Genomic DNA, 10,609 nt, shown 5'->3' on the forward strand with positions numbered 1-10,609 from the left:
AAGTGGAGAGGAAATGTTTTGAGAATGATGAGGGCAATGAATGTACAAATGCGCTTTACACAATTGATGTATGTATGGATTGTGATAAGAGTTGTTGGAGCCCCTAATAAAATGATTAAAAAACTAATAAAAAAAAGAAGCTGTTGGATTCCTAAAGGAATCATTCTGAGCATATTTCAAAATTCCCTCCCTCTGTGACATTCATTTTGTTTTGAGTGGGGGAAAAAAGACTGATAAATCAATTTTCACAAAGATGGTTAGGTCTACATATCAGTCTTTGTCAATCCCCCATTCCCTCTTGGAAAAGGAACTAGAAAAGCAACTAATTGGTCACGTTCCCAAATAAATCCCCAAGGTAGAATTTCAGGTTGTGTCATCCATCATATTCTCATCACCTCTGTCACCACCTACCCCTCCAACCCTGAAACACTCCCCCGAACAAACAATCTAATTCTACTTCCATTCAAGCCCGCCGGCATCCAAGCATCTGTGATTCCAAACTAGTAAATGCAGCAGCGTAGAAGGAAAGGGCACAGGAGCTGGGGTTAGACTGTTGGTAACTCCTAGTTCCTCCAAATTGTGACTGGATGATCCTGAACAAGTTACTTAAAGTTTTGTGTTTCAAGGGACAAAGCAGAGATCATAACTTTACCTCCTTATAGTGCTGCTGTGGGAATTTGATAAGATAAAGGTCTCCCAGTTTCTGGGGGGGGGGGTGGTGTTGGTAGCTGTCATCAAGCTGACGTCAACTCATGATGACCCTACGTGTATCAGCGTAAAGCCATGGACCATAGGGCTTTCAAGGTATGACCTTTCAGAAGCACCTTCAGGTTTGTCTCCTAAAGGTGCCTCTGAATGAGTTCAAACCACCAATAGCTAGTAGTTGAGCACTTACTCATTTGTACCGCCCAGGGACTCCTTGGCATAGGGTACGTCTCAACAAATGTTAGCTGTATATTCATGAATCAGAACAAAGCACATAGAAGAGCAGGTTCTTTACAGCGCCATTGGTGACGCCCTCAGCATCATGATAGTACCAACACCCGGCAAAAGGGAGGGAGTTAATAAATATTTGTTGAATGAACTAAAATCTGAGTTTTTCTGTTTCATCAGCTCATTAGCCCCTAACCTTCAACTCTTTCCTCTTCCATTGCAAGGACACTTGCCAGAGCCATAGAAGAGAGTATTATGGGTAGAAATGGGATAAAAGCAATCATGATCAGAAAAGCAAGAACCCAGATGGGAAATAGAGCATGAGGTCCGAGTAGTCAGATGCCTGGGAAGGTCACAACTAGGAAGGAGGGTAGAATTGAGATTTGGGTGAGGGGACAAGTCCTGAGTACTTGGCTTCTGTGTGGTCCTCTCTCAGAGGGTTGGCTTGCCCCAGCAATGAGGAAACATAAGCTCTCAAGGTTTCCCAGAAACTATCTCGTGGCTCCTTGCACTTAGCATGTGAACCACCAAGTGCAAGAACAGGACATTTATATATTTAGCACCTTCTAGCCTTTTCCTCCCGGACTCCCTTTTCCACCATCTCCAGCGTTTCTTCCACTCACAGGCATGATGGAACAGAGGGCTCAGTAACCGTTTCTGCACTTTTTTTTTAACGAGACAGGGAAGTCAGTTTCGTAACTATTAGTAAGACCCAAAGCATCCTCCACGCCTGTTTCATTGAACATTAATTGAAAATTAAATTTGGTGCAGACAGTTTGCTGATCACTAACATATTATTTATTCATATTCCTTCGCCCTAATAAACCTTTATGATGAACTATATCCGCAACCCTTCACTATTTATGTTTCATCCACGGGAACTTCCTAGTCTTGCGTCGCAGAGCCCTTAACTCACCCTCCTAGAAACCAGGAGGAAGTAGCATATGGAATTGTTTTCAACCAGAGGTGGTGGTTGAAGGTTACAAGGCCAACCTGAAAGAAGTGGGGGTTTATTTTATTTTTTTCTTTTTGAAGAAATGAAATCGCTTGCTGGTATTGGCAGGAGGCTTAGTACAAATGGAGAGCAGAATTTGTCCTTGACCTCTTTCACACCCACAAAATAACCAGCAGTTCTCTGCAAAACCAATGCTCCGAGGCTTGTGGGCTGCTGCCCACAGAGGGGACACAGTTTCCTCTCTGGCCATAGCTCCTGACTATGCTTGCCATGACTCTCTGTGCATCCATTCCTTACTCGTGCAAGTTCTCTGATCTACGGTGGTCTCTCGCTGACGTATGCATGGAGCACACAGACGCTGGAGGGGAAAAGCCTTTTGTTTTTTTCACAACCAATCTTTGTTGTCCCTTTGCTAGTGGTTTGTCAACTCTGTATCACAGCTTCTGAGTTCTGCTGGTGTTCTTTCCCAAGCTCATGTCCTAAGCAGTACTTCCACCTCTTTTTCTTCCTTCTTTGAATCCTAATTGTCCAAGCTGAGTCGCTGAGGTGCTGGACACAAGCCTAGGGAGCCAGGCATCAAAACGGGACAAGGAGGGTAAGCCAGACACAAAGGTCAAAGAGACACAGGAAAACCACAGCACACCCAGGCTCCGAGTGTGGGCTGTGCAGGGGGCTAATCCTGATAAGCACATGGTTTAGCAAGACCCACAGACGAGAGACCAGGTGCACAATCCCTGAGCAAACCGAAAAAGAAATTTAACAAGGAACCCAAGGTTCAAATCAGAAGCACAGAGAGCCAGAGGCAACTTCGTAAGAAAGGAATTTCAGCCACTAGAACGACTGTCATGAAACCAGTGCCTGTTGCCATGCGTCATGCACTCTGCTCGGTACTCTGAATGCAGTGCGGTTCTGCAGGTATGTCGCTGTGGTTCCTAGAGGTTCCAAATTGGAAGTTATGTGAGCATGCCATACTTGGGGTCTGTGTCTGTGTGAGTGGGCACCATCACTTCGCGGGTGACTCACTGCCACTGTCTATGTTTCCGATGGTGTTAAATCTGGGTTGGTTGCTGTTGTGAGGTGCCCTGGACTGACTGACCCATCTCCACGTTCTTTATCACAGAAAATAACATTGCCTGGTTCTGCATCATCTTCTCCATTATTACTGTGTTTGAGTCTACTGTGGTAGCTGCCATGTTGATTTGCCTCATTGAGGAGCTCTGCTTTGTCACTGGGCCCTACTTTACCAAAGCAGTGCTGCTGCTGATGGTATGTGTTACATGTCCGGCTGCTGACTGCAAAGCCGACTGTTCAACCCCACCCGCTGCTCCATGGGAGAAAGATGAGGCTTTCGTCTCCCATAAAGATTTACAGCCTCAGAAACCCCAAGGAGCAGTTCTACTCTGTCCAATACACAGGTGCTATGACTCAGAATCAACTCAATGGCATGGGCTTGGGGTTTTCCCCACGACTTTACTAAGCACAATGTCCATCTCAAGCACTTGGCCCTCCTAATAACATGTCTAAAATAAGTGAGACAAAGTCTCATTCTGGATATACTTCCAGAATGTTCCTTTGAAGGTGGAGGCTGCCCATTCTCAAAAAGAAAATGGCCCAACAGGAGTGTAAAAATGGGCACCCCATCAGGTTTTCCCTACAAATTTCCCTGGGCAAAGCCACTCTGACTCATTTAATAAGCTGTCAAAGGCCTATGTGAGGTAGGCATTGACCTACTGATGAATGAAGAAGCCCATCAACAGCCTACGTCACCACTTGGAAATCAGCACAGGCTGCTTTTCATTCTTGAGGCATAGTCATAGAGAGTGTCAACTGCCTCAGTCTCACTCCTGCCATTTCCAAGCAAGACAGGCTTCCATTAGAATCACGCTTGTATGAAGGGAGAGTGCACTGAAGTGTGGATAGATACAGTCTCTGGAGTTAGACCACCTAGTCTTTTAAGTGGAACTCTGACTGACAAGTTACATGAACTTGGCTAGGCTCCTTAATAGCTCCATGTCTTACCAGCCCTTCTATATAAAGGCTGATAGTAATAATCAATTGATCACCTGGTTGTTTTGAGGATTAAGTGAAAGCATTTGATCAAAATATTATTTTAGTTTCTGACACATTCTAACTAAGCAAGCACTAAATTTTAATTCTTGTTATTTTTAGGAGAATGTATATCTATTTTTAAAGTGAGACAATATGACCTCTACAAATATCTTAAAACCAGTCTCTCCAAGATTTTGGTTGGCAAGATCACCGAAAGCAGAGTTTTCTGGTGTGTTGACCAAATGGATTGTCCCTTGTATTTTCTTACTGAAATGCCATCGTTTCCTCTTGGGGTAGACCAGTGGTTTTCATTCAGAAAGAGAGGAACCACTGACTCTCGGGATGTTTGGCAATGCCTGGACTCTTCTAGCTGCCACGATCGAGGGAGGGGTGTTCTACTAGCTGTTAGTGGGTAGAGGACATGGATACTTCTAAGCATCCTACAATGCATGCATTATCTAGCTCAAAATGTGGTTCCAAGGTTTACAAGCCCTGGAGTAGAGCAAGTGGAAATGTCTCAACAAGGAAAAAAAATGTTTTTCAAGAAACCTAAATGCTATATGCAAATGTTTTCACATCTTTAGAGCAGCATTGCTTATTTTATGTATGCAGTAGCCTTTCAAAATTCCAAAATAATGCTAAACAGGTTTACCTTGAGTGATATGATCTTCATTGAAATTATTTGTTTCCTCGGGGCTTGATTCTTTTGCTGTTTTTTCCTCTGATGTTTTTCTTTGCGAGTGTTTGGTGAGCCTTGGGTGTTTCTATATTTATAACGGATAGTCTACACCAGAAGTCTCAATCCTGGATCCACATGGGGGAGACGGAGGAGGGTGGGAGAGGGAACATTTGGCAGCCTACATCTCCATTTGGAAATTAGCACATGCCACTAACTGTCCTCGAGGCCCAGAGCCAGAGCCATCCGCAGCATTCTTTACAGTAGACTGGGAAGTCAGTACGGCCTTGGCATTCTTTACAGTAGATTGGGAAGTCAGTACGGCCTCGAATGTGACAAAAGCAATGCGGGCTCCCTTTGGTGGTGGGATTCAAATAATTTCACAAGTGGTTTGCTGCCCTAATGACCGTTTTACTTTAAAAAAATAATATACCAAAAGGTTGTTTATTATGTTATATGAGTAATACTTAAATAAGAACAACAAAAAAGTATACAAAACTATATTATGCTATAAGAAAGACTTTTAAAATATTAAATAATACCGACAAAATCATAAAATTGTGATTCAACATACTTCTGTATTACTTCTTGATGGGCATCCTCACTTGCAAAGGACTTCACTTTTATCCGAGCATCACTGGATTTATCTAGTGATTTATCCTTAACCATCTTTTCGCTGTAGGAGTAGGATCCCATTCCTTTATAGGTAGGCCAATCAAACGATGGTCATTGTGTTTGCTATATTAGAAACAGGTGACTTCTCTTCTCTGAACATATCATGTTCATTTTTGAGAAATCCCATTCCTCTTCTACTGAACTTAGAGCAATGGTGCTGACAATACTTATAGCTCTTTCATGCTTTCAGGAATTGCATAATTCACTCATAATACCTCATGGAATTTGGGCCATAACACAAAGCTGAAACAAATGGCAGCATGCCCCCTCTGGTTGTTGGGCACTTTTTCTCTTTACATTATATGTCTGTTCACTGAAGTAACAAATGCAGGGAATAAAAGTGTAGTATTTCATCAAAGGTATAGCTGGTGGGAGACTGAAGAAAAGAACAACAGCCATGAAATGATCTATGGTTGATATAAGAGCTCTCTGAGAAGTACAAATCATTATATTTAGTCTGGAATATACATACTAACTTTTGACTGTTATGATAACATGTGGCTAGAAGGATATTAGATGGCTCCCCTAAAACTGGAGACATAGGTGGAACTCCATTCACTATGAATTTGTTGTATAACGATTATGTCTCAGGCATAGTTATAAGCACTAAATTATAGTAATCATGATGATTAATTTTATGTATCAACTTGGTTAGGCTATGATTCATAGTGGTTGGTCCATACACTTGTCTAAATACTGTCATGGGTCATGGGATGATTAAATTCATTGGCCTTTGGCAGAGGAGATTACCTTTCATGATGTAATATAACTTACTGCAATGTAATGTAATGTACAAGGAGCCCTGGTGGTGTTTGGGTTACATGTTGGGCTAATAACTGAAAGCTCAGCAGTTTGGCTCCACCAGCTGCTCCGTGGGGAAAAGATGAGGCTTTCTGCTCTTATAAAGAATTACATTCTTGGAAACTCTAAAGGGTAGTTCTAATTTGTCCTATAGGGGCACGATGAGTTGTAATCAACTGGGTAGCAGTGAGTGAGTTGTAAAATATAATATACTCCTACTGCTCGAGTGCTCCTTAGAGGCAAGGATGGTGAGACTTTGTCTTACATACTTTGGATCTATTGGCAGGAGAGACCAGTCCCTGGAGAAGGACATCATGCTTGGGAAAGTAGAAGGGCAGCAAAAGAGAGGGCCCTCAACAAGACGGACTGACATCGTGGCTGCAGCAGCGGGCTCAAGCATAGGAACAATTGTGAGGATGGTGTGGAATCAGGCAGTGTTTCATTCTGTTGTGCATAAGGTTGCTATGGGTCGGAACTGACTCAGTGGTACCTAACAATAACAACAACAACAACTCCACACAATCGACTCTTTTGTTATCTGACATTTATGACAATAGTAAACAATACACTCTTCAACTATTTCCCATATGGACAACATAATATGGAAGTAATGTATGCTAGGGCACTAGGGCAAAGAACGCTGGCCCAGATGATTGAAGTTTTATGTCAGTTTAACAAGGTCATGTTTCTCCATGGTTCTGCTGTTATGTAATTATATTATCTGTCAGTTATGTATTGAGGTAGTCAAGCTGCATTTTGTAATCTGATATTGCCATCTTTCTCCCTCTTCTCAAAGCGATGATTTTCCATACGGACTTAGTCTTTAGAACTTAAACAGGTCAAATAGTGAGGGATGGGTGGAATGCCATACAGTGTTCTTGTTGTTGTTGTTGTTAGGTGCCATCTAATCGGTTCTGACTCAGAGCGACCCCATGCACCAGAACAAAGCACTGCTCTGTCCTGTGCCAGCCTCACAACTGTTCTTAGGTTTGAGCCCATCAATATAGCCACTGTGTCAATCCTTCTTGTAGAAGGTCTTCCACTTTTCTGCTGATGTCCTTCTCCAGGGACTGGTCTCTTCTGAAAACATGTCCAAAATACATCATAAGAAGTTTCACCATCCTTGCCTCAACGGAGCTATCTGACTGTACTTCTTCCAAGACAAATCTATTGGTTCTTTTGGCTGTCCATGGTAGCTGTGTTATCTTCACTGGCACAGAGCCTCTGTGGGAGCCGTGGGCAGCTCTTAGGAAATGAAGTGAGTCTGTGGAGTAACCTGATGGATTTTGTGGTCAGAGGGGTTGGCTGATGCTTCATAATTGCAAATGGTCACTTCATGTCGGTGAAGCTCAGTCCATTCTCCTCTCAGACCAATATAAAAGATTTTGGTGGTATCTGCTCCAAAGTTTTTTGAAATGTGGATAGAGAAATGGTAGACATTTGAAAAATGAGAAATTTTTGTAGCATACTCTAATTCTCCCGTAACATCCCGGTTCAGACTAAAGGTCTGGTCTGGCTCCCTGTCTGTATCACCAAAGGACATCTGTGGAATGTTTTTATACAGCCGCATCTCAGAGGGGTGCGAGTCGTCATCCTCTCCCATTACGATGATGCCTTTAAGCTTGACATTGCCGGTAAATGGAATATTAAAAAGCAGCTCTTCGTCCGCATCACTTTCAACATACTTGGAGCGCATCACTTCAACATACTTGGCTGTTCAATATTCTTCACCAGCACCATCATTCAAATGCACCGATTCTCCTTTGGTCCTTCAGCACCTCAAGGAACTCAACAATTGTCCTCATAAAATAGTCCTTTATGTAGATGGGTCGCAAGATAAATAGATTTTCATAGATATAATAACAAATGGCAAACCAAGCACTGTCCTAAGTGTTTAATAAATATACACTCTCTAAATTAAAAAACAAACAAACAAAAAACCCAAACAACTATGAAGAATGTTGTGTTAGTCTGGGTAGACTAGAGAAACAAATCCAGGCAGACTCAAATGTGTATAAGAAGAAGGTTTATATACAACAGCAATTGAATATCGAGAACACATCCCAGCCCAGTCCAGATCAAATCCATAAGTCCAATATTAGCCTACATGTCTAATACCAATCTATACAGTCCTCTTCAGACTCACAGAACACATGCAATGACACCGAATGCTGGAAGATCACAGGCCAGTGAGTGGGAAGTCTTGTGGATCTAATGACGCTCGTTGCAAACATCTCAACGCTGGCAGGGGTTTTCACGTAGCTTCTTCAGCTCCCAGAGCTCTGGTTGTATCAGGATATGTCCATATGGCTTCTCCTCGGATGTTTTTCAGGGAGTGATAAAAAGAGTGTCTCCCACCTCCAAGGAGGAAAATACAGGAGTTCCCAGAATCCAAAGGAGAAGGCCATGCCCTCACAGAGGCCTCATTAGCTATATCCTGATTGACAGGCTAGACTCCACCTCTACACTCTTAATCCTCAAATTGACCCCAGATAATGTAACTACCAAAAATTTGTTAATAAGTGAGGAAATTAAGACAAGGAGTGATTAGTGTAATATTTGAATTTGTCTTACTCAGTTTTTTTATTTTGGGGGGGTTTCTTTGAGCAGGGTGGGGGGTGGGAGACTATTTTGCTAAAAGCCCTTAAATCTTAATGACTTAACAAAGTAAAACGTTTATTTCTCACTCATGTCTCAATCCAACTCAATGGTCACCGAGTGGCTTTTGTGGTCCATCTCCTATTTCATGGATTAGGCAACGTCAAGTTTCTCAAGGTCTTTCTGCAGATCCTCGCGGCTAGGCAGGAGCCAATAATAAAAGAGCTTACAGCAGGACTCTTCAATCTCTCTCCTACTGACTTTTTGAGCTGGATAATTCTTTGTTTACTGTCATGGACACCGTACAATGCTTAGCAGCACCTCTGGACTCCACTTGCCACATGCCAGCAGAAACCTTCCAATTGTAATTACCAAAATGTCTCCAGACAATGTCAAATATCCTCCAAGGGAGGAGGGACAGAAACGACTGTTGGCTGTGAATCACTAGCTTAAAAGATGGCTCCAAACGGTTTTAGAAGCCAAGCTAAGAAGTGACACTATTCCTCTCATCCATATTCCATCGGCCAAAACTCAGTCATATGGCCACACCTAACCACAAAAGGACAACAAAATTTAGTCTAGAAGTGTGCCCAGGAAGGAAAGGAAATCTGGAAGGATGGCATGAGCAATGTGGAATCTGCTTGGGAGTACCAAACCAAACCAAAACCAAAACCAAGCCAACCCAACAAAAACCAAACCAAACCAACACAACACAACACAACCAGCCCAACCAAATCAACCAACCCAACACAACACAACCCAACCAAACCAAATCAAAACCAACCCAATCCAACCAACCCAACCAAACCAAGTCAATTAACCAACCAAACCAACCCAATGGCCCTTAAGTAAATTCGGAGTCATGTTGACTCTGACTTCCTTAGGATTTTCTTGGCTGTAATATTTACAAAGTAAGATTAGCAGGCATTTCTGGTGGGTTCAAATCACCAACCGTTTAATTTGTAGCCAAATGCAAATTGCTATATGCCTGTGAAACCTGAAAAATTCAGACTCAAGAAAACACATAAAACGTTTCAGAGTAACTAGACTAGTTCTGCCATCCAATCACCGCTCTGCTATCTCTGTTGGCATTTCAGACAGTATTGGAAACAAACAACAACAACAACAACAAACCGCACCATCATTACAATCTTCCTCAAGGATGACCTCATTGTCCTATTTAGATTTCCCACAGTAAAAATTTAATGTAATCAAGCACTAGATGCTGTATTCTTGAGGTGGATATATTTATCAGGTAGCACCAAAAGGCAATGAACATTTCCCCATGATCCACGGGAAACTTGAGCACATACATTGGGGAATGAAACTGGATCTTTCCCTGAAGCTGTCCATTCCTGCTTGGATTCCAGAAAGTTGAACATCTGCAATATGCGTGGCCATGACTGCGAATGAGAGAGGAATGCAATGGATGAAGGAGAAAGGGAGACTATCTGGATAAATGCCACCAATATAGGGGTTTCAAACACAAGGAGACGTGTGTATGTGGAGGAAAGTGGAGTTGCCATTCTTTTACTATTGGGTTTGGAAGGAATATCCCGGCCAATTGTAAAGACGTAGTGTAAAGTTGATTTAGGAGTGGAATCTTGTAGAATTCCTTTTGGCGCACTGGCCTTCTTGAGTTTCAGAGCAGTTTAGGTCAGATCGACTTTGTACAAAAGAAGGAAATATATCTTTTTGAGGGAGGAGCAGGCAGTCACTTAGAAGGTTTTATTGGCTTCATATAGCCAAATAACTACATGAGAAATAGCCATTTTGGTTTCAGAAGTGTGCATTAAAAATATATATGCTTGACACAATGGATGTATGGATTATGATAAGGATTGTATGAGCCCCCAATAAAATTATTTTTAAAAAAAGAAAAGCAAAAAACAACAGCAACAAATATATATATATATATATAT

At 42.1% G+C, this 10,609-nt stretch overlaps 1 protein-coding gene across 1 annotated transcript; it reads right to left on the reverse strand.

Moving 5' to 3' along the window:
- Positions 1–7,335: 7,335 nt before the first annotated feature.
- LOC101647539 (PITH domain-containing protein 1-like) lies at positions 7,336–7,785 on the reverse strand. Its single transcript, XM_045286151.1, has one exon. The coding sequence runs from the start codon at positions 7,783–7,785 to the stop codon at positions 7,336–7,338; it is 450 nt and encodes a 149-aa protein (XP_045142086.1).
- Positions 7,786–10,609: the final 2,824 nt, after the last annotated feature.

The sequence above is a fragment of the Echinops telfairi genome, unplaced genomic scaffold (genome assembly GCF_000313985.2).
Source record: "Echinops telfairi isolate 266 unplaced genomic scaffold, ASM31398v2 ScPeMD7_6;HRSCAF=24_0, whole genome shotgun sequence".
NCBI lineage: Eukaryota > Metazoa > Chordata > Mammalia > Afrosoricida > Tenrecidae > Echinops > Echinops telfairi.